Source organism: Marmota monax, unplaced genomic scaffold, assembly GCF_021218885.2.
Source record: "Marmota monax isolate L192 unplaced genomic scaffold, Marmota_monax_Labrador192_F-V1.1 WCK01_AAM20220418_F8-fsc00017, whole genome shotgun sequence".
Classification (NCBI taxonomy): Eukaryota; Metazoa; Chordata; class Mammalia; order Rodentia; family Sciuridae; genus Marmota; species Marmota monax.
This window is the reverse complement of record NW_026695241.1, coordinates 6127756-6150990: the sequence shown is the minus strand read 5'-3', so window position 1 is coordinate 6150990 and position 23235 is coordinate 6127756. Positions and strand designations below refer to the sequence as shown.

At 49.6% G+C, this 23235-nt stretch overlaps 1 protein-coding gene across 8 annotated transcripts in view; it reads right to left on the bottom strand.

Annotated features, from left to right (window-relative positions):
• Ttc7b (tetratricopeptide repeat domain 7B) overlaps positions 1–23235 on the bottom strand; it is a 242201-nt gene that overhangs the window by 28593 nt on the left and 190373 nt on the right. For 4 of the 8 annotated variants that reach the window (XM_046440664.2, XM_046440662.2, XM_046440667.2 and 1 more), the window contains 4 exons: positions 21623–21787; positions 19418–19468; positions 10504–10644; positions 1037–1239 (listed from right to left, as the gene is read on the bottom strand). In XM_046440664.2, the coding sequence (XP_046296620.1) occupies positions 1037–1239; positions 10504–10644; positions 19418–19468; positions 21623–21787 (560 nt within the window). The remainder of the gene's footprint in view (positions 1–1036; positions 1240–10503; positions 10645–19417; positions 19469–21622; positions 21788–23235) is intronic. The other 4 variants (XM_046440663.2, XM_046440665.2, XM_046440666.2 and 1 more) reach the window with 4 other exon arrangements.

The following is a 23235-nucleotide window of genomic DNA, read 5'->3' as shown; positions in this document are numbered from 1 at the left end:
ACCCTGGTCCAGCGCTCCATCTCGTGCATGGCACACCATGTCTGATGGCGGTGCTCAGCTCCAGGAGGCTGGTGACCGGAGGGCACCGCAACCTCATTACGAGGCTTTTCTTTCCTGTGGTTCATTAAGTCAGGGAGGTCCCACCACCAAGAACAAAACCAAATCTCAGAATCTGAGCCTGGCATGCAGCCCAGGGAAGGGCAGGGCAGCTCCTCGCCAGCTCTAAAGACCCGTTATGTCATGTTTCAGCTCAGACTCCCACAGGGAAGTGACAGCAGATCGAGGGCTCCGCATGGTGTGTTCCCACATACCCATTAGCAACAGACAGAGCCCTCCAGAGTGACCAGCCTGCTTCCCACCTGACTGACCGACAGGCCAACTCCAGGACCTCTCTCGAGGATTGTCCATGGCAAGGGGTAGGGGAGCAGCAGGTCCCTAGAAGAGGGGCTTGTGCATCTTGGGGTGCTGGCACACCTGTGCACAGTATGGAAACTGGGATGACTCCCTGACTGAGCATCCCACCTCTCAGTGCCATATGGCCAGCCCCTTCCAGACCCTGATAGGAAAACACCTACTAGCCAGTGCCCTCAGAGACAAGCTGGAATCTTGGACCTCTGAAGGAAGGCAGTCCCCAAGTGAAGACCTTTGTTCTGAAATCCCCTGAGGCATGGACATTCCCTTAAAGTGGCTGCTACAAGAGAGACCAAGAGGACAATCAGTGCCCAGGGCCATAGGAATGTCTCTATCAAACCCAGAGCCACAGGGTGGCTTGGACTGCTGACCAGAAGGCCAGTGACCTAAGCTGGCCCATGGCACCTAAACAGGATCCAGGTAGGGTAGCTACAGTTATACACTGTCAACTCCCAGGTGCCCCTGGCATAAACAACCTCAGGAATGGCCTGTGGCTTAGTGCAACAGGACAGTCTGACAAGCTGACTGCATTTGACCTTCGGAACCAGTGTTTGTGGACACGAGCCTCCGGCGGCTCCTAGGACAATCCGACCTAGCGGCGGGGCCTCACGCAGCTGTCACTCACCAGCCGCTGCATGCTCTTCACGTGGGTGGGGCTGATGGACAAGGCTTCCTCATACCACCGCTGCGCTTCATCCATGTTCCCACGGAGCTCTGCGACCTGGCCCCGCATGTACAGGACGTTGTGGGACATTGGGAAGAGGTTGGCAGCTTCCTGGGTACAGGCTGTGGCTTCCGCAGGCTTCCCAAGACCAATGTAGACTTCAGCTGTGGGAGGAGAGCAGAAAGCAGATGCTGTCCCAGTTCACGGCCTGTGGGCAGCTGTCACTCTGCTTGGGACCTCTGTGTTCCCCCATGGGAGTCTGGCAGGGCAGAGCCAGCGGGTCCCCTACTCCTGAGGACAGGCTACAGGCCAACATCCCTCATGCCCATTCCTGCCAGGGATTCCGGTCACTTGTGCTGTGAGCCTGGCAGGGCCCTGCCCACCTCAGAGGATGCCTGTCCTCAAGGTCCATCTAGGCCACTGCAGCACCTGGCCTGGCCCTGCCCTTGACTTTAACCACCACAGAGAAAGGGCTGAACGGGCACACAGCCTTTCATAGGGTGACGACTCTGCCCGCCAGCCTGTTCTCCTGATGCCAAGAGTGTGACAAGGTGACAGGCGGAGGCTCACATATTTAAAGGCACAAAATAAAATGGCCGCCCTCCAGACCTGGCCCCCTTCTGGGAAAAGTGACTGTACCCTGGGGATTCTTAGCTGTTGAGGTCACCGAAGCCTTTGAGAAACCAGGCTGCCACTTTCAGAACAAGTGAGGAAGAATCTCTCTGCCAAGCCCAGGCCTCGGTCCTCTCACCTCTGCCGCCCTGGCTTCCCCAAAGAGCACACCACACGTGCCAGTGCCATCTCTGTCTTGCCACACAGGTGTGCCACGCAGGTGTCCATGTGGGAACACTGCATCTGCCCCTTGGGCTCTTCTCTCAAGCCCTGTCTGAGCACAGCACCACCATCTTTCCCCAGGCCGGGCCTGAGGCTTTGGGAACGCTGGAGTCCTCTTGTCTCTCCAGGGCCACCAGGGCCACATCTGTCAGGTCTCCTGCCAGAGTCCTCCTCCGTGGCCACTCTGCTCTGCACTGAGCAATGTGCCTGCAGGGCAGCAAAGGACGCTAGGCCTCACCCTGATTGATGTCCCCTCCTGCCCTTCCAGGCTGTCAACGTGGAGTGTACAACACACAAGTGCTCAAAAAACAGGGTGAGAAAAAACGGGAATGCTCTGCCCCTTTCCTCAAGTCCTCACAGAGTTGCACGGGAACTTCTTCCACTGCTACAGGGCCTCCTGGTCACTTCTGCCTCACGGCCAGCCTGTCCTCCACAGACACTGTCCACCAACCTCCAGAGGCAGAGCCTGCTCAAATCCCCCTTGCCGAGGCCTTGAGCTTCTGTTCCCCTTCAGCATCTCCTTCCAGGTCTCCAGCCACCGACAGCCACCTACTCTGCCTCAGCCACACGGCACCCCACTTCCTTTCCCTGCTCAATCCTACTTCCTGTGTGTCCCTAGAGGGTAAGCTGTGAGCTACACAAGGGCAGGACGTGTCTGTGCTGACAATGACTGTTACCCCAGGGACCAGACAGTGGAGCCCAGAGCTTGGCAGGGTGAGAGAGAATGACAGTGACTGACAGCAGCTGGTGCTCCTGAAACTTGCAGGCTCAGGGGCCTGCCCATTCCTCACTGCATCTGCACGGTGACCCAGAAGGCACTGCCATTTGTCCCCATTGCATGGATGAGGAAACAGGCATAGAGAGACTGTGCGCTTGCCCAAGGTCCCAGGGCAGGTCAGGCAAAGGCAGTCCCGGACCCTGGGCAGTCAGGCGTGGGCCTGGGCTCTTGGCCTTCAACAGTCTCCTCTGGCCCAAAATAACCTCCAGACTCCTGTGCCTGGCAGTGACCGGCCCACGCCTTCTGACCCTGTGAACTTCCGGCCTCTTCCATACACCACCAGGCTCTGGCCCGGCAAGTGCTGTTCCATACGAGAGCAGGTCTGCCTGCCTCTGTGCTTTTGTCTGTTGTGGCCTCTGCCCCTGTGAGGTCAACCCCAGGCTCCTTCAAAGCCCAGCTCAGTGGCCTCCATCCCTGGAAGCCATCTATTCTGCCCCTCCTGCCCCTGTAGCTCTCTGCCCCGCTGTGTCCTCGCCAGCATTTTCAGAGAGTCTGGTGTATACAGTGGACTGCAGACCCCCCAGGGCAGGCTCTGCTACAGCCCTGTCCTTCTAAATCCCCCGGTTTCACCTTTGTCACCCAGCCAGTCCCTCTCCTCAAGAACTCCCACTGCACTGGTGATCCTACTCATGCCACCGACAGTCTCCCCAGGCCAAGGGAAGGCCTGGACAGAATGGGCATCACCCTGGCACTGTGCCCTCCATCTGCCGGCCCCTTTTAACAGCAGCACAGAGAGGTGACGGATTAGCCCAGGATCTTGTAGAGGACAGTCCCAGAGACTGAGGCAGTTTAGGTACAAAGTCCTGAGCACTGAGGTGGCAGTGCCCTGGCTGTGCCTACCTCATTTTTCTGGGAGACTCAACAGGTGCCACACAACACTCGAAGGCGACAAGGGGGATTCAGGCAGAGCCCTGTGCATTCTGGGAGATGAATGCCCTTAATGACGCCACCAGGCTGTCTGATGTCTTTCGGGAGCAGACTCTCTCCAAGTGTTCGCCAGGCCAGGTGGCTGTGACAGTGTGGTTTTGGGTTACCCGAAGGCCTGGAGAGCGGCGTGGAGTGTTCTTCTCACTGTACACTGGGCTCCCGACCTGCTTCCCTGTGGGTATGTTCACATACTTCGAGGATCCCGGGCCTGGCAGGTTGGTGAGGCGCAGATTGTTGGCCAGCCTGGGAGCAGGGACTGAGGGCTTCCAGAGTTTTCATAAGAATCAAGTGGGAGGAGCCTTCAACACCCATGTGACAAAACACATGTAAGTCCTGTTCCCTGAGGGTCCTCTGAGAACCCCATATGACACCAATCTCTTATTTATCCCATTTTTTCATAGGCCTCAGGCCTGATGCTATTGCTTCCCATGAGGAGGAAAGAGGACAGAGAATAGGGCCACATCTGACTTCTTTCCAGTGCCAAAGAAGTGGCTGGGGGGACCTACGAAGTCAACAAGGCTAGAGGCGGATGAAGCAAAGAATGCCCAGCCTGGGTTGCTCCGAATCCCATGTGAGCTCAAGTGGGCACAGGTCCTGCAGTGGTTTAGGAACTCTCTTCACCAACGGCGCCTCTTTTCTCCAAAGAGCTCTTAGGCCACCACACAAAAGGACCCCGAAGAGCAGGTGGCTTGGCTTCCCCCTTGATTTGTCCCCACATCTTGCTTCTGAGGCACCACTGGGGTCCCAGGCTCTAGGGTTCCCTGCCACGCACAGTGTCTCGAGTCCCTGGAGTATTTGGTGCTTGCTGCTGGGAGACGTGTGCGACCCTCGGCAAGGCAGTCGGTTTCCTAGGCCTGTTCCCTAGAACAGTGGTCAGCATCTAACAAGGTGCTGGGAGCTGGAAGCCCAGAGTGGGAGATGGTGGGGACAGCGGTGGGGACAGCGCCAGGGCAAGCCTCACCCCTCCTGGAGTCTGCAGGTGGTTACTAAGGAACCCTGAAGCTGTTATGCTGAGTCAGGACACCTGGGGATCCAGGCCCAGCTGGTCCATGTTCCCAGGGCTCCTTTAAGACAGTCCCTGCCTCTCCAGGAGGAAACACAATGTGAGGGCACAAAGTCTCTGACTTTAGGAAGGACGCTCTGGTGGAGGGATTTCCAGCATCAGTCAAGGACTAGGGAAGAAGAAGGAAGGTTCACTGAGGCTTTCCAACATTCCTGGTGTCACCACAGCACACGGTCTTCTCTGCTGGGACACACAGCTGGTCCCAGAATACTACAAGGCCACAGCATTCACTGTGAGTGCATGCTGCTCGGAAAGCCTGGCCTGGGCATCCACAGATCAGATGAGGCCCGAGGTCTCCCCAGAAGAGGGTGCCGTGAGTGTCCATTCCTCACCCCTTGCCTGGGGCTGGCTGCCCTCCTCGTGCTCCTGCAGCTGGGTCCTCTCCACCTTCATTCTCTTCTGAGGCCTTCGGTCGCATCTGTTGGCTTTAAATCCAAACTCCCAAATGCGTGTTTCCAGCCTGAATCTGAAATGTGAGGCAAACACACAGCCGCCTCCCTGGCACTGTCACTTGCATGGCCTTGGGCATGGACAGGACTCCAGAATCCCCCCACTCCCTGCCACCCTGGGACATCAGGTCTTCCCCCAGCTGCCCACTGCGGGAGACGGCACTGTCCGCCACCACCCACTGAAACCCAGGGCTGGGGATTCCTCCTTCTCTGTCACCCCTCATCTTATCCACCAGCCGGCCCCATGGGCTCACCCTGAACGTGCTTCGCAGGCAGACCCGGCTCCCACCCACGGCAACCACCTGGGACCAGTGCTCCCCACTCTCCTCCTGCTTCAAGTCCTCCACGAGCTTGTCAGTGCTTTTAGAATTGGGTTCAAAGGTCTTGACATGGCTCCTGGGGGCACAGCCCATCAGACCCCTGCCTTGCTGCCTCCCTTGGGCCCCTTCCATCCCAGGGCCCTTTATTTCTCAGAGCTTGTGCTGCCTCCAGGCCTTCCCAAGGGCTGCCTGGGCCTCCATCCTCCCTCCTGGGCCTCCCCTGGTCAGTGCTGTTGGAAAGTGTACAGCCTCCTCTGTCTTACTGGGGCGAGGCCTTTTCTCCAGGAGGTCAGAGCAACCTGGACTGCTGCTTCCTGGCACTTGGTAACTTGGGGATTGGGTGCTTCGGCAGCTGATTTGTCCCCATCTGTGAACTCCAGGAAGGCAGGGACTGCGCCTGTCTTCATGACCACTGACTTGCAGAGCACAGCACATAGAGATGCTCAGAGCACTGAGTTGAACAAACAAGGGCCTAGTGAGGGCTACGGTGAGGGTTCTGGGCCACACTGGTGGCCTTGGAATGCAGGCTTCCCAACATGTGAACCATGCAACCTCAGACAGGTGACTTGATGGCTGGGTCTCAGCTTCTTCATGTGGGGTGAGTGGAGTGCACAGTGTACCATCCCATGCCAGGCTGTGATGAGGACCAAACAATCTAAGCCACCGAAAAGCCTCGGAATAACACCTGAACAGGCACTGTGCTTGGTAATGCACCGCAAACTGTAGACCATTAGCCAAGCCCCAAGGAAGGAGGGGTGGGTGGGGCAGAGCTGACCCATCTAGACCAGCACCAGGCCTGCCAGGCCTGGCCCCGGGGACTTCAGGGTCTCCCTCATAGGTGTTCCCTGTACCCATATGTGCACATATGGTGGGTCTGGGAGCCATCCTGGTCTCATCATGGAGGATGTACCACCACTTGACATTGTCCAGGCAATCTCCTGGCACCTGAGAGTGGGCAGGATGAAGGCCACAGGTCACACCAGAGCCAAGGAACTTGTAAGTATCAGAGCTTTAGATTTCCAGCAGAAATCAGAAAATCTGAAATTGCACATCTAAGAATAGCCACTGGTTTCGGCTGTGAGAGGTGCCAAAGTGAAAGCTATAATTATTAGTCAGTAACAAGTAAAAATTAACCACCTACCGCCAAGTCATTTTTAGCTGCCAACTCAACATGGGACTTGAAAGATGGGGACCGGGAAGCTGTGTGGCATGGAAAGTATCTGGTCCAACTTGGAATTACCATGACTGCATGAGCTTCTGATGCCCACCAGTGGGGCTTGCAGCCCGCAGAAGGAAGGAGCATGGTTCTGACCCCATGTCTGCTCCAGCTCTCCTGACTTCGGCCCCAAGGACACTGCATGGACGCTCCCATCTGTCTACCTGGGTCCCCCTGCTGCAGAGTACAGGGAAGACCCTCTCTCTGACCTTCTGTATAAGAGATTATATATATGAATGGAACTTTCAGAGACCAGAATGGGTAGTTGCTTTCTAAATATCATGGGAAGACCAGATGCTATAGGAAAAGATCGATAAATGTGGTCAGGGCAAAAAAAAAAAAAAAAAAAAAGACAAAAAGACAAAAAAATATGAGCACCTACCACAGACGTAAAACATACAATAAATACTTATGAGTAAAAAAGAAAAGCCCAGTGTCTAGGAAGATTGAGCAGTCAATGGAAACGCCATTTTTTTCATGTACTAGGCTGGCAAAGACCTAGGATTCTGAGATTCTATGGTGTTGGCACAGACGGGAGAAAGTGACAGCACACGCTGTTGACTGGAATGGGCGTGATACGACTCCTCGGGAGGCAACGTGACAAACTTTGTCAAGATTAAGGTGTGGCCTTTGACCCAGCAGTGCAATTTTTTGGAGTTAATCTTAGAAATACAGAACAATATATGTAAGGATATTGGTTGAAACATTGTCTGTAATGGCAAAGTACTAAAAATGGTCCAAACCTTCATCAGAGCACTGGTTAGAGGATTTCCACAGCGTTGATTTACACTATGCAGCTGTAAAAAATACAGCTAGTCTCGTCCATGCTGATGTAATGGTCTCCCGGACACCCTGTTAAGAGGGCAGCGTGGACGCTGTGCCGGGTGGGCAAGGTCTTTGGAAGGTGCACAGAACTCCCACCCACCTGTGACAGGTAACTGGGGCTGAGGGATAAGAGGAGCCTTTCACTTTACATCCTTCCTACTTTTTGATCATGTACCACGTGAGTGTGCTATTTAAGAACAATTCAGATAGATAAACCATGGAAACAGGTCCAGAACAAACCAAGGAACAAACCTGCAGAGCCCAGGCCAACTCAGCGACCAGGAGTCCTGCAGAGTTGAAGGCCAGGACAGAAGAGAAGGTGCTGAGGGAAGGGAGGGACGGTTCATGGGCAAGCATCCCCTGTTTCCTGGGTTTGTATTATAGGCTGGGTCTTTGGCCTGTTCCCTCACAGAGTGGTGAGAGGCTCTGGTGTCCTGCTTGTGATCACTTGCCATCAGATGCACATGTAAGTGTCCCAGAAACCCTCTGATACAGTGTGCATCATCTCAGAGTCACCTTCCTGCAAGATCAAATCTAGGGCCACAAGCCCAGTATGGAGGTGCACACCTCTAATTCCAGCTACATGGGAGGCTGAGGCAGGTGGGGTTGTAAGTTCTAGGCCATCCTGGGCAACTTAGTCAGTCTCTGTCTCAAAATAAAATAAATAAATAAATAAAAAGGGCTGGGGATGCAGCTCAGTAGTAGAGCATTTGTCTAGCATGCACAGCCTAGATTCAATCCCCAGCCTGCCCAAATCCCCAGCTCCAGCAAGAGCTCCCATCGACAGCTCCCCTCTACCCTCAGTTCACCAAAAAAACAACCAAGAGAGAAAAGGCCCACACCTACCAAGGAGCACCAAGGCCCCAGGTGTTGGGACTTGATTTAATTTCTGGAAAGCATGCAAAATTTATGAAATCTGGAAGTATCACTGGAGCTGATGATGGACACGGGAAGCAGATGTTACCTGGTTTTGATTAACTGTCAACAATTGAGGACATCTTTATTTTGCCTTTCAGAGCAGTGGAGCTCAAACTGCATGTGGTACATCCTGAGTTCAGCGGAAACTGTTTTTTTCCTGAATTTGCCTCTTTGAAGACTATATGGACATATAATATAATTCTTCTCTTTGAAGAGTCAATACAGCGCAGATCCTAAGACCCTAATTGGTTCCTTTCATTCATTCTGCACTCAGCGCTCACTCCATGTGTACAATATGCACAGATCTATAAGGAAAGCATGGCAAGTACTTTTTGTAGTTCAATGCCAGCCTGTAGAACATTAAAAACATGCTCATTAACTAGTAATGAGACCTTTATTCTGTCCTATAGGCCACAGCAATGATAAACGGAGATTACGGAATTATATAAAAATTTAAGGATAGTTCCAAACTATAGTCTTAGTCACCAAGTTCTTCAGTGTTGTCATAAGCAGCTGTAGTACCTCCTCCCAGCACCATGGCAGGACACACAGAGAGGAAAGTCCTGGGTGACCGAGTGAGGGGCAGCAAATACCATGCAAAGCTCCCTGTCATGGAAACAAGCAAGAGAAGCAGCCTCTGGGCTCTAGACTTCGGCCCTCCAAAAGCTCCATTTCAAGCCCTATTTAAAAGACAGCCTTGAGGCTCACCCAGGTTCCCCTGACCTGGGCACTAGACCAAGTTCCTTGTTCTCTTCTCCATGGTCTCTGCTTGTAGAGGGGACTGGACAGGATGGCACCAGAATCCTCATCTGGGCCTGGCTCTTCTGTCAGACCTGGAAGGAGGTGTGCATCCCTGCTGTGCCTGGCCCTCAGAGGCAGCCTGCTGCCATCTCTCTGGGCAAAAGGCCCAATGCTGGGACAAGAACAATCAGACACTCATGAATCAGCCTCTCTTGCATTCTGCTCAGAGGAATATAATTTGCTAATTTACGGCATTTGTTATGGCTCAATTAAAGATGCCATCACAGAATGCTGACTGCTGGGCTCCGAGACTGCCAAGGCCAGGTAAATCCAGCCACGCCGGCACACACAGCTCCACCAAGGTGACACACAAGGCTGAACACGGTGCAATCAGCCCTGACAAAAAAGCAGTAAACAGATGGGCAACTGGAGGGCAACACCCGCCCTCTTGGCTACCTTTGGTGCCACCCTGTAGGTGAAGCCTCAGAAGTCCTCATCAGGGTCATGCAGATCAAGTGATAAAACTTTTATGTACAGGTAAAAATATGCAAGTAAATCAATGGCCATCATTTCCTGGGGAGCCCTGTGTGGTGGTATTCTCATTGCCAAAGTGCCCGTGTGTTAGACTTACTTCTGAGATTTCTGGGTGCACAGAAGAACCCTGAGCCAGCTGGCTGCCACATGGAGCTAGGGCAGGTGACCAAACTGGCTTCCAGGCCAGCTTCCAGACCAGTGGCTACTGCTACTGCCTCCCTCTCTGTGGGTCATCCATGGTGCCATCAGAGGGGAGTAGGAACACTGCCCCTGCCCTGGCTTTGATAAAGACATCTGTGAAACTAACAGCCCCTGTTTCTCTCCTGGAGATTCCTTGGCTGCTGGGACGTGTCATGCACGTTGCTCATCATGTACTACTCTAACCCCACCCTGTAGATGAGGCAGAGGTCAAGACAGAACTCAAGTCTACTCAGCCAATAAGGAGCACAGCTGAGATTCCAAGTCACCCACAAAGACAGTGCAGGGTATAGCTTTGGTCCATCTTCAGCACAAACCCTGCACCCCACACGGCGGACCCCCCAGGAATCTTGAGTCCCATTCAGAAAACCTCTCCTGGTGGCTGCCACTCTAGGCGAGGCTCAGGGTCAGCTGTGAGCATGGTGGGACAGGGAGAGAGTAACTCATGCCCTGGAACAGAAGGAGCAGTTTGGGGCTTGACCGCAGAGGCTCTGATTTCTCCTCATGAGGGGTCCTAGTGCTACAGCTGAGCACTGGCAGGACCCTGCAGCCTCTGGCCCAGGAGTGGGTTGTGGGTGGTGGGCGTGTGTAGGAGCCCTCAGGGAAGAAAGGAACAGAGCTATACCTGCGTGGAGCCAGATCTGTGCCAACGTCATCCAGGGATGCAGTGGGCCCTGCTTGGGGGCACTGCTCTGCAGAGATGAGGCCACTTCTGACAGTGCCTGCTCCACTCTCGAGGCTGCTACCGACGTGGCGTGGACAGAGCCTATGAGAGGTTTCGAGAATACTGTATCAGGAGCGAAAAGGCAGATCAGCCGCCACACACCAGGCAGACGCCCCCCTCCCAGACACAGACACAGTGCACAACGTTCACACAGCCCTTCCAGGATGTTTCTGAGTTTCTGCCCATAAAGAAATCAGGACCATTATGGCTTGGAACCTCAGTCTCCTCCTTTTGCTTTGACTGATCCTACAGTCAACACGCAGAGCGCATGCTAGGCCAAGGGCTCCCTCCAGGAGCTTAGCACGGCACGGTGAGTGTTGGGAGCAGGAAGGGAAACAGCTAGACACACAGCAGTGATACAGTGTTAACAAATGGCGTGAATGAAGGGCTACAAAGGGACATTACAAAGCACCCTGTAAGGGCCTAAACTTGGTAACTCTACAGGAGAGGGCAGGGAGCACCGTGCTTGCCTCCAAGGCAGCAACTGGAATAGACTGATGGCCATTCTCAGGACAGTCCAACAATTTCCCGTGTCATTAGTGGAGCTGGGCCTTTGAGGTGGGCGACACCCCTGGACTGGGAGTTGTATCACATGGCATGGCCTACACACTGCAGAAAAAGGACCCTCTTGTCCCAGGGTAAGGCAGCATCTATTCTTAAGGCTGATCCCAGACTTGTGGAGGACGGCTCGTAGCTACGACACCTGGGGTCATAATACCTGCCTAACTCTTCTGTAAAACCTGCTCTCCTGAAAGGCTAAGAAAGACACCACCGAGGGCTGGGCATGTGGCTCAAGCGGTAGCGCGCTTGCCTGGCATGCGCGCGGCCCGGGTTCGATCCTCAGCACCACATACAAACAAAGATGTTGTGTCCGCCAAAAAATAAATAAATAAATAAATAAATATTATAAAAAAAAAAAAAGAAAGAAAGAAAGAGAGCACCGAGCACGGTGCCAGGCAAAGGCACAGTGTGGAGAGTGAGGCAAAATGCAGGGTGCCTTGCAGAGCACCTCAAACAGGAGTCCACCTCCACAACAGGGCTCGCTCCCCACCTGTCCAACACTCCTGGAGGTATGATTTGGGAACCGAGAGCACTTATTTCAAATTTAAAACTGTTAATGTGACATTCTTAATTTATAATCTACAGAGGTACACATTTCAACACTGTTATTCGTAACTATCAGCTCATCATGAAGTTCCAAACAGTGAAAATATGTAAATATAAATGCTGATGACGAAGCTGGGGGTAGCATGTGCCTATAGCCCCCGCAGCTGGGCGAGGGGGGGGGGCTGAGGTAGGAGGATCATTTTAACCCACAAGTTTGAGACAAGCGTAGGCAACATAAAAGAGACATGGTCTCAAAATTTTAAAATGCTGACTATGCAAATAAAGCAAGTTTATTCTACTCTGGATAATACAGAATCATAGGCATAAACATATTTTCAGTTGGGATTTGGAATACACATCATTTATTGACTTTAAGAGGATCTGCAGTAATAACTGGCCATCCATGTGGTTTGACTGCAACATGACAGTAGTGTGAATTCTTCTAACTATACTCAAATCCTTTGATGGGTTTGGTGGATGTAAATCAAATCTACTAAAGGGAAGGCATTCCACCTTCCCCAGGCAGATAATCTGCAGACAGGCCCCAGGGATGCCTGAGAGGATAATCACCTGGAGGAAAGGCCTCAGAAGTGTGCCAGAGGGAAAGTGGCCATTCAGGAAAGGCAACTGAGGCCAAGATGAGAGAGTCTAACTGATGGCATTCATGAATGGGCTAACCAACAAAGTTTGGCTATGAACTTGGACAAATATGTCTAACTATCTTTTGGCAACCTAAAGAGCAAAATGATTAAACTGCCATGGATATTTTTAGTCTTATTTTGTTTGATACAAAACAATATTTTAACTTTGATAAGAATGACTTGATATAGCTTCCCTGAGACTTTCAGTAGCAATGATGGGTCAAACAGATGATTGTCCCGGAAGTGGCTGCTGCTGCTGCTGCTGCTGCTGTATTCTGCCATTATCATGCTAGTTTGTCTGGAACAGGGGTTCTCAACACTGACTTCACATCACAGTCATTGAGGGTTAGAAATCATGACGCTGCAAGGACAGCTTACACAGAGGAGTCACTAACTCTCGGGGCAGGGCCAGGCATCTATTTGGTGACTACCCCCCATACTTCTAACATGCAGTCAAGCCCAGAACTGCTTGCCTGCAGGGACAGGAGCAGCTGTGACCAACACATGGTCAGGAAGAGACTGGACCCAGGCTGGCAGCTGGAGTGCTGTGACTTCCCTGTAGCCCATGGTCACCTGGGCAAAACTCCTAAGAACTTGTTTCCAGAACACAGGGTCTTGGACTCAGCCTCAGAATCCCTTTGGACTCGGAAAATTATTAAAGACAATAAAGGGATTTATGTGGGTTTTATCTATTGGTATTTAGTTACCATATTAGAAACTGAAACTGAGGTTTATAATATTCAGTTATTGACTCATTTAAAGATAATAATGCACAATGGGTAGTAGAAGAATTCATAAAATTCCTACCAGGTTCTATGACTCCTTTGCCACCAGGACTTGTGGCTTTTGGAGGGGTTAATTTTGTTTTTTGGATGAACTATTTATTTGGTCCACAAATGAACTAATCAAAAACTATTGCCAAAGTTCCTTCTCTTTGTGAGATCTACATGTGACCTAAATTAACTAATTCTTAGCCTTGCAATCGAGTCCACTGTGAATAGAGTCTGGAAGATGAGGAGTTGACCTCGACAGTGTTGGTGGTCATCAACCGTGGGGGACAGACCACTTCGGGATCTGTGGTTAGCACTTTGCACTTAATCTTTCAACAACGCTGGGAGGCAGGGAACAATGTTTTTCTGCATTGTTTAGGTGACAGAATTGAGACTTGATGAGGTTATGTAACTATCCAAAGTCACATAGCCAAGCGGTGGCAAAACCAGGACTGAACTGGCCTGACTCTAAGTCCAGCCTCTAAGCCCAGCTCTGAGGCCACCTCCTCTGGGGAGGTGGCTGCGATCTTTTGCTCCTCCCTGCAGGGAGGCTTCCTTGCGTCCTTGCTGCTTCCCTGTGGCTGTCACTGTCACTGTCTTGCTGTAGAAGGAAGGATATCTCCTCTGTTTAGGACTCTGCAGAGAACAACAGTGCCAGGCCCACCCTTGGGGTGAGTGGATGGGCAGCAGAAACAGACAACGTCACCATGCGACATTTGGAAGAGCATCCCACTTTTGGATGTGTGCCTGCTGTGTCCACCTTCCTCCCTGATACAGGATCAAGGCCAGAACCGTCACTGTTCCCGAGGGCTTTTTAGTGCCGCTGTCACCACTTCTACCAACCTGGACTGAAAGTGTTGGTGGCAGATAATTAAACATCAGGTGTCTGTGAGTGACTCCCTGCCAATGTAACTAGCCCATTAAAACAGAGAATGGTGGCAGGTTTTCCATAAGTACTTCTTCCCTCCTCAGTCAACTCCTTGTCACCCATACTTCACAAGGCCACAGCCTTCACATTCTGAACCAGGATATTAAAGCGTTCAGAGATTTGTTAATAATAGCAGATGACTAATGACTATGGTAAAAGTATAGAATAGTTAGCATCTACTATTCCTGGCAATAACATGATAAATAAATATCTTCCACAGGATTAGAATTTGGGGAATGATTAAAAAAAAAAAAAACCAAGACAACCTGCGTCTTACTGTTCCACAGGACTGAGGAGGTGCCAGGACAGACCCTGGACTTTGATTCAGGCAGGTAAACCACAAAAATGCTGGCTCTAACCCACACATTTCAAGGAACTCTTCTTTCTTATCAAAGCAGCTGCATCCCTGCATTTGTACAACCTCTGGTGGAAATGGACAAATTGAGGCTTGCAAAGGGAATCAGAAGAATTGAGGACATAGATCCAATGTAAAATCCAAGTCTGGAAAATGTTTCCAAATCACCAGGCTCCACGAGTGAGCAGGCCGGTGCCTGGCTCCTCCTGTCTTATTAACCACACTAATTGGAGAAGGTCTCATCACAGCCACGCCTGGGGCCTGTGTGCTGTAAAGCAGCTGCTGGGCTCTGCCACAGTGATGCGCCCCTTCCCCTCAGGACACAGTGGCTTGGAGAAGCCACTATGCTGAGCAGCAATGCAGGCAGGGAAGAGTACATCCTCAAACCTGGCCCAAGCTCTGTGACCTAATTGCCAGAACAGTCCAGGACACAGGATGCTGGAGCAGAGGCTAGAGGATTTCCTCAGGCCAGTGGTTTCCGAGCCTGGACCATCTCAGACACTGATACAAAGCAAAGTGCCATCTGAGGAACTATTCTGCTTCCTAATCTGGTGCTTTCTTCTAGGTACCCTCTGATGACCGAGTGGATGTGCTACAGGGGGTACCAGGAACTGTGTTGGAAAGACCTTTCTCCAAGTTGAGAGGGGCAGGAACCTAGGCCACTGATCTCCAGACACTGCGAGCCCACGCTCTGAACCTGTCCAAGCCTCCCCGCCACGTGCTGAGGCTCTCTGAGAAACCCTGCGACAAGTAGGACACGCCAACAGCTGGCTCAAATTGCTTGGCAGTGAAATCTTCCCAACGTGCCTTTTCCGCTAAAGGAAACAGACGCCTCTGGTCTGCTTCAAATGCAGCAGCTGGGTATGAGCCCTACTTTACCATCAAAGTTCATCAAAGGGATCTCAGAGCTGATAATTTTAAGCAAAAGCTAGAAAAAATTATTCAGATCACCCTGTTTTCACAGCAGGGTCCCCAATTGCCTGGCATGTTTCTATTCCAGCTGCCCCTTTGGCTTCCTGCTGGATTAGACAAGTGGCTTCAGTCTGAAGGACCCTGTGCCTGCCCTCTCCCCTCGTGTCCTCACAGCGTGGAGAGGATGAACTAGATCTCGGGTGAAATGCTGCCCAGCTTGGGCCTCGCTGCATGTTCCAGTGCCAGGAACAATGGGCAACTGTTCCATTATGTGGAACATAAAAAAGTCCCCTACAAAAGAGACATAGGTAGACATATCTGGCACATGGACGTTCAGGGCCCGGGTGGCCCTCCGCCTCCCAGCCCTGGAGGGCTGGCTCACATGTATAGACATGGGAGGATGATGGAGCACGTGGTGGCGCCCTGCGTCCCATCTCCGTTGTCACCCGCATTCTACCTCCTGCTGCCACAGCCAATACCTCCCCTCCCCACTTTTTTCTGAAAAGAAACTGTGCCACTCCAGCATCAGCCACGCAGAATCACCCAGTACTGATGAATCTCTGTCTGTCTCCCTTCAGTCTCAAAATCATTCAGTATTGTCTGTGGATACAGGATTCAGCTTCTAGTGCTTAGACACCGTGCCACCAAAACTACTACAGAAGACAAAGCAGCCTGGCTGTCTGAAGACCCTGGGCACTCAACAGCCACCCTGGTGACTAAGCATTCTGCTGGCTGGCCTGCTGAGAATTTTCATTTTTCAAAGGAAATGAAGAGTGTTTCTGAGACAGGGCTAGGACACACCCCCCCCCAACACTGCAGATGGCTGGCAGCCGTGACCTTCTGTCTCCACACCTGCCCCGGTGCTCTGGGAATCAGAATGATCTGGGCTGAAGGAGGGAAGGCCAAGGTCTGGGAAGAGACAGGAGAGCCACTCTAACTTCATTCCCTAATTTAAACATATTAAATATGGGGGGGGGGTACCAGGGATTGAACTCAGGGGCACTTGACCACTGAGCCCCATCCCCAGCTCTATATTGTATTTTATTTAGAGACAGGGTCTCACCGAGTTGCTTAGTGCCTGGCTTTTGCTGAGGCTGGCTTTGAACTTGCGATCCTCCTGCCTCAGCCTCCCGAGATGCTGGGATTACAGGCATTTTCCACAGTGCCTGGCTCTGGATCTTTTAAAAATTTTTATTTTGTGGTGCTGGGATGAAACCCAGGTCCTCATATATGCTAGGCAAGTGCTCTACACTAAGATACATGACAGCCCACTCCTTTTTTCTCCATGAAAGTTTTGGTGGCCTCCCTCTCTTGGGGAGCTAGGGACATCCCCATCTTTGCTAGACGGTAGACCTGCTTTTCTGGGAAGGCTGACTAGGGGTGGTGACTCCTCCCTGTGCTGTCCCAGGTCTCCTTTCCATAGTGGCTTCTTTTCTGTGCCAGAGTGACCAGGGCTGCGGAGCTCCCTGGGCAACGACTGCCCCCACCTGAACCCCTCTGTCAATGCTGCCTCCTGCTGCAGATCCTTGGACAAGCAGCTCTGGTCATGGTTCCAAGCAGAACTTCCCTTTTTCTGAGTGCAAAACAGATAGGACAGCCAGCCCTGGCCCCAAGACGAGATCACAGTTTCCCAACAACTTGAACAGAGGATCAACCACAGTTTAACCCTGACAGGGTGTGTCTAATCCTGAGAGGGAGAAGCTCTTTCCAGGGAAAGCTTCAGGGAAGGACCCACCAAGGCAGGGATGTGTTGTCACGGGTGGGCATGCGAGGCCAGCACAGCATGCTGCTGGCAGGAGTTGGCAGGGCCAGGTGGTCACACAGGAAAAAGCATGGTGCGAAGCTGCTCACACACAAGCAGAGGGTACCAGCTGTCCAAGTGCAAGGAGGTGGCTCTGGGCTGGAGACAGTACCTTCTGGAGGACTACTGTGGGCAGAGGCTTCCTGGTCACCCAAACCCTCCCTTTGCATATTCATGAGGCTGCAGCTCTGGGCCCAGGTGTCCTTCTGCTGGGGAGGCTGCTGCCCTGTGAGCCTCGCAGTGTTTCTCTCTGCTGCGCCCTGGGGAAGGTCTGCCAGGTGCTATTCTAAATCTGGACACCTGATTCTATCTGAGTGCCATTTATTATTGAATTGTCAATCTCTTAATAATTCCATTCAATCTTACACAGAACTAGTTAAGGAGAATTACATTAAAATTAATATTAATTTAATCTAAATAGTAAGAAAAGGTTCTATTTGAAAAGATTATATATAGCAGGGATGAACTTTAAAAATCACAACTCCTCAAAAATGGTAGGGTAATTGCTAGAGTAATGTTTTCATAGATACACACATTTTCAAAACACTACTTAATTAAGCAGGAGCAGAGGTAAGATATGCCACCTGGCCAGCCATGATACACAATCTCGAATTTTAGAAAATACAAACCCAACGATAAAATGCTGGCCATAAAGGAAGAGAAATCACCCACTTCTATCTTAAATTCATTTCTCCATCTTATTTCACTTTAGTGGTGTGTTCTTTCATTAATCTGTTTATTCTCCTCTCCCAGGGACTCACTACCAAAGACTGCAACAGTCTCACTATTATCAGTGTTATGAAAAACTGAGTCAGAACCCAAGTCGGCACCTTGATTTTTCAGCATGTTCTTGGACAGGAGCAGAACTTCTGCACACATTCTGGGGTCCTCGGGTTGGGAGCAGAGCACAGTAGTGTGGAGAGAGCCCTGCCCAGCCCTTTCTTCTTTCTTCATTCTGGGGAGTCAGTGAGGCCTATGGGAGCCACAGCTGCCCAGGTGTGTCTCAGGAAGAAAGGCACCTGGCTGGGTCTTAAAATTAGGATCCATTACTGCCAAACCATAAAGGCATGTAAAATAAGGATTAAATTTACATTTTTTAACAGATGAGGAAACTAAGGCCCAGAGATTAGATGAATTGCAGGGGCTCCACTGCTGAACCAGCCTTTGAACTCTAGCTTCCTTTGAGGGACTTGAAGCTATTTCTATTGAAAATGTTTTAGCATAAATATATCAAACTTCACCTTCACCGGTCAGGGCTGCCTGAAGGTTTTAATGCAACCTGACTTTCTGAAAATGAAGGACTTTTAGTATCCCTAGGAGCTCGATATGGAAGGGGATTTGGCAGTGAAATCTTTTTATGAAGAACTCTAATGTGATGCCAATATCAAAACATGCCTCTTTATTATTAGGGACACCACAGCTAACTTGGGCTGGATTTCAGAGAGGGAAGTCATGTTCTGGGGTATGTGGGGGGCACATTTGCCATCAGTGGGGCTCAGATCATTGAGATGAACAGAAACATTTATCTGCAGCTTCCCAAGTGTGACCCAAGGAGCACAGACACCGTGGGATGTAAAAATGATGAAATTAGCTTGGGAAGACTAGGTCAAAGTCAAGAATCTTGACTTTTTTAAACTGCAAGATTCTGCGGAGCCTGTGATGTACTCATGTGAGCTAAGAATCTCTAGGCAGGAGACAGACCATTTCCCAAAATTTGACCAGATAGAATAAAGGGCATAGGAAACATCTTTTAGGGAATGTGATCACTCACTAATGACTTAAAAGCACTGATCCTACTTCTGGGGAATTGCTTAGTCTCCTTTGACTTTTGGTAGATGCGCTTTTAAGTTTTATGATATCTGCCTTAAGAAAAATTAACAACAAGGATGGCTTTTCTACAGTGGCTTTTCAATAGTGGCTACACCAGAAAGGATGTCGAGATTCAACCGGTTCTCTCTATCTATCACTCACATGAGATCCACCATGGGGGCCAGGGCCACACTTTCAATAAGTGCCATCTGTCCACTGCCTGCCCTAACCTGGGCCATTTCCCAGACACTCCTTCCTCTGTAGTCCTTCTCAGACCAATACTGCCTCACAGTGTTTGAACCAGGCTGTGCTGGTGCCCTAGCATCATAGGGGAGCTGGTCCCAAGTGGCAGAGCAGGCAGGCAGGCGGCAGCGAGAGGGCCACAGCACCCCAACATCCCAACACTGGACAACCACAGCACACACACCACAGTGGAGGAAGGTGTGACTCTGGAGCCCCTCGGAAGGATTAGTAGATTGGTAAACTACTTACTAACTGAAAAAAGGGAAGGAAAACCATGAAAGTATGCTTCTGGAGAGTTGCCTTGGAACAACAGATCAAACCAAAAATTAAAACCAAGAAACAAAATAGTTGAAAAATCCAAAATTAAGGCTATAAACACAAAGAGAGTTCTAATAATCTTCCAACTGTAAGTCTGGCTGTCTGGAATTAGATTTCAGTTCAGGAGTCACACACACATACACACACACATACACACGCATTTTTTAACCACACAAAGGCCAGTGGACATTCCCTCTCCACGTGCACCCGGCACACAGAAGTTGACCAATTCATGTAATGTGCTTTGCTTCCAGAGCAGGAAATTCCAAAAGGAAGGAAAAATAATGAAATGAGCAGGGTTTGGATCTTTCCACATAGTAACCCTAATCCTGAGTCCAACAATATGCAGGGCTGGGCTAGTTTTTATTCCTAGAATGTCAAAGGGCAAGAGGTAGAAATTCACAAAACCTCAGGCCTTGGCTACCTGCTTGTCCTAGGAAAGAATTGGGATCCAAATTCATTACAACTATAGTCAAGAAATTCTACATTTATCAGTAGGTCCCCCCTTGACTAAGTGTCCCTTGGGTGCTTCAAGCTTAGGTGAAACAAGGACACCGGCTTCACCAAGAATAAATGCTAAGTGTGACTTGGGATGTACTACGTTCAGCAGAAAGGCGAGTGGGTGCTCATCATCCCACAATTAGCCAGTTCACCTGATGTGCCCCACTGGAAGAGCCAGAACCCCAGGCTTCAAAGGCCTAGAGGAACACAGAGCTCCCTGAAATGTAGGAACCCGCAGGTTGCAGAGGTGGCTGGGCCAGCTGTGCAGAAGGGACAGTCAGTGCAAACCTATAATTTTGTGCTAGGACAGTGAGATCCCAAAACCAGCAGAAGTCAATGTTAAAAACAATTTTTTTTTTTTTGAAAAATCAAAGCTGGCCATTGTATTAAGGGAAAGTGTCTTATTTTGATAGTTTATAAACGTTATCTTCATCTTCTATTTCATAAACCCTGGGTTGCCATTACAGCCAAGTTTGGGACACTCCACACGCAGGAGTAGGCCAGGGTGTTGCTCAGTGTGGATGGTTTACTTCAGACAAGCCCTGCGCTCCTGTGCTGGCTTTCTGTGGGTCAGCAGCTCCGATCCATCCTAGAGAAGAGCCCAGGAAAGAAAGCAGCTCCTTCTGGCAGCCATCCCACTTAGGAGCTTTGGTTTAGCATATAACTGAGCATTTGGGACAAAGATGAGCCCTTATAAATCATAGATACAGAGACTAAATTTTCTGGCAGTGCTGGCAGCAAAGTGCACATTAAATAAACGAGTGAAAGAAAACAAGGATAGGCTCTCCGGGGAAATCCGTATTTAGGTCCTTTTTAAGGACTTTACCAATCAGTGTTGCATTTTAAAAAAGGGATTTTTTTTTAACTGACAGATTCTAGAACTCCCTAAAGTAGACTTTCAGAATTTCTGTATTATTTAAAAGCAAGATTAGACTAAAATGCTGTTCAATTTCCCTATGTGGTTTAATGACACAAACCCAACGTTTTCTTTCCTTGCAAAATGGAAAACAATTTATTGCACCATTTCTCAAAAATGTGGTCCATACCCACTGGCATTGGAACCATAGGGGTGGTTTACAAATCCAGATTCCTGGGCCCTACCTCAGGCCCATTTACCTTGTGGGTGGAGCCCAGGAGACTGGTAGACCTTAAAGTCCCTTGTGAGAACCACATACTTAACAGCATATGCCCATTATCTTTAGAGTATGGCCTTGATTAGTATATGGTAGTTGAACTAATTTCATTTCTAAGTTGAAACCCAGAAGTTTTTAGGATTAAATTATTATTTGCAAAATATTGTAATTTGCCTTTTCTTTAACAGGATTACTTTTTATGTATTTTTATCAAATCCAGAGAAGGACCCAAGAGTAAAGAGTAATGTTCTAGGAAAATCCAGTAAGTTCTGTTGAGGACCAGTCTCCTTCCTTCCAGAAGAGATTGGAACCTGGACACTAATGTCTACAACCCCAGGATCCCTCCTGCCCCACCAGCTTTGAATTTTCAAACAAGCAAGGTCTTCTCTGTGACAAATTTGATGGGAGTTTCCTATCCAGCTTATCAGTTAGGAAGATTATCAGAAACTAGAACATCAGGTAAATGAAGCAGGTCTGACAAGAAAGGAAAAACCATGTTTACAGAGAGAGGGTTCCCGGCGGGGACCTGAGTCACTGAATGAATGAGGCGCAGGGGGCCACACAAAGGTATCAGGTTTGGGATGAGAATGGAGACGAGAAGATACAAACAGGTGGAGAGGAGATTCAGTTCTTGAAGGAGAGGAGGAGGAGGAGGAGCACTCTGACACTAAAAAAGTAAAAGAGAGGAAAAAAAAAAGGATAAAGGCAAAATAAAACAAAACAAACTTTAAAACACAAAGAAAAAATAAACTAGCTTTAAATATACTCACATAAGCTGCAAAGAAAATGAAGTCATGTAATACACAATCATTCCTCTATTTGAGAATAGAATACAAGTGCTTTTCGAAGAAAACAAATTTGTTTTTCCACTGGTTATTTAATTGTTTTGCAATAATATCATGGAACAAATGTAACTCAGATATACCTGGGCAGAGTCAGCAGTGTGAGCCACCGAAAATAATACACGTTTAACCTACAATGTCTAGGGTATTCTCTAGGACACTACTGGCTTTTCAACTGGAAATGGTTAGAATTTGACTTTCCATAGATTTGTTTTTCATGAGAAGCACTTATAAGGTCCACTTCAAAACTACAGTTTCCCAAGGTGCAGTGTGCTGGGTGCAATGACGTCACGGGCTCAGCATGGTGATGATGGAGTGGTAGGAAAGCTTTCTGAAGTGGTATACAGTGGTGGGGTGCACTAGTCGGGCACTCGGAAAAGGAAGCCTGCCCCGCTGCCTTCACATCTTACAGCTGGAGAGAGATGTGGCAGTGTTGAGACCGCCACAGCTGTAAGAAGAAACTTTCCCAAACAAAATGGATCAAACTTTCAAGTTAAAAAAAATTATTTGGCTTGGGAGAGGTATCCGGTAATATCTACCAATGATTAAAGATAAATCCCCTTACCCCACATCCTGTTTTGAAGGCAAGAGGAAGAAAAATAATTTTTTTCATCCTCTATTTAAGGAACTACCAACCTATTCCAAAGAAAAGACAATGACTCATAGCTTCAAAGTAAAGACTGTCACTCCATTTGACTCCCCTTCTTCGCTGGCTGGGATGAATTAGATGACAGAGATGTGGGGGGAAGCATGTTCTGGAAGGGGGCTTTCTTGGTGGCCACATCCATCTGAACACTGTCCTGCTCTGTTAGCTACCATGGACTAGTCCCATCCAAAGCTCACAGATGTGAGTTCCCTGTATTTTCCCACAGATCTGCACACAGTGGGAAATGATATTCCAGTTAATCGAACACTTCTGGAATCAAGAGCAGTGAGTCTGCAGGCTTCAAGACCCAGGTGTGTGATAATGGTATTGTGATATATATTTTAAAGTTCCTTTATATTATAGAGAAAGAGATGGAACAGAGCACTAATTGCTGCAGATGGAGTAGGAGATGGGAGTTCACTCATATTAGCATCTCTCTTCTGGTATATCTGACTATTCTCCATCATAAATATTAAAAAATAAAACAATGAATAAACTTAGTTCTGGAAAAAAAAAAAAAAAAAGAAAACCGCTCCAAGAGGGCCTGTGGCCTCTTGGGATCATTTGCATAGTGTGGAGTCCTGGGTCATGATCCTGCCAATGCCAAACAACATTTGATGGATCATG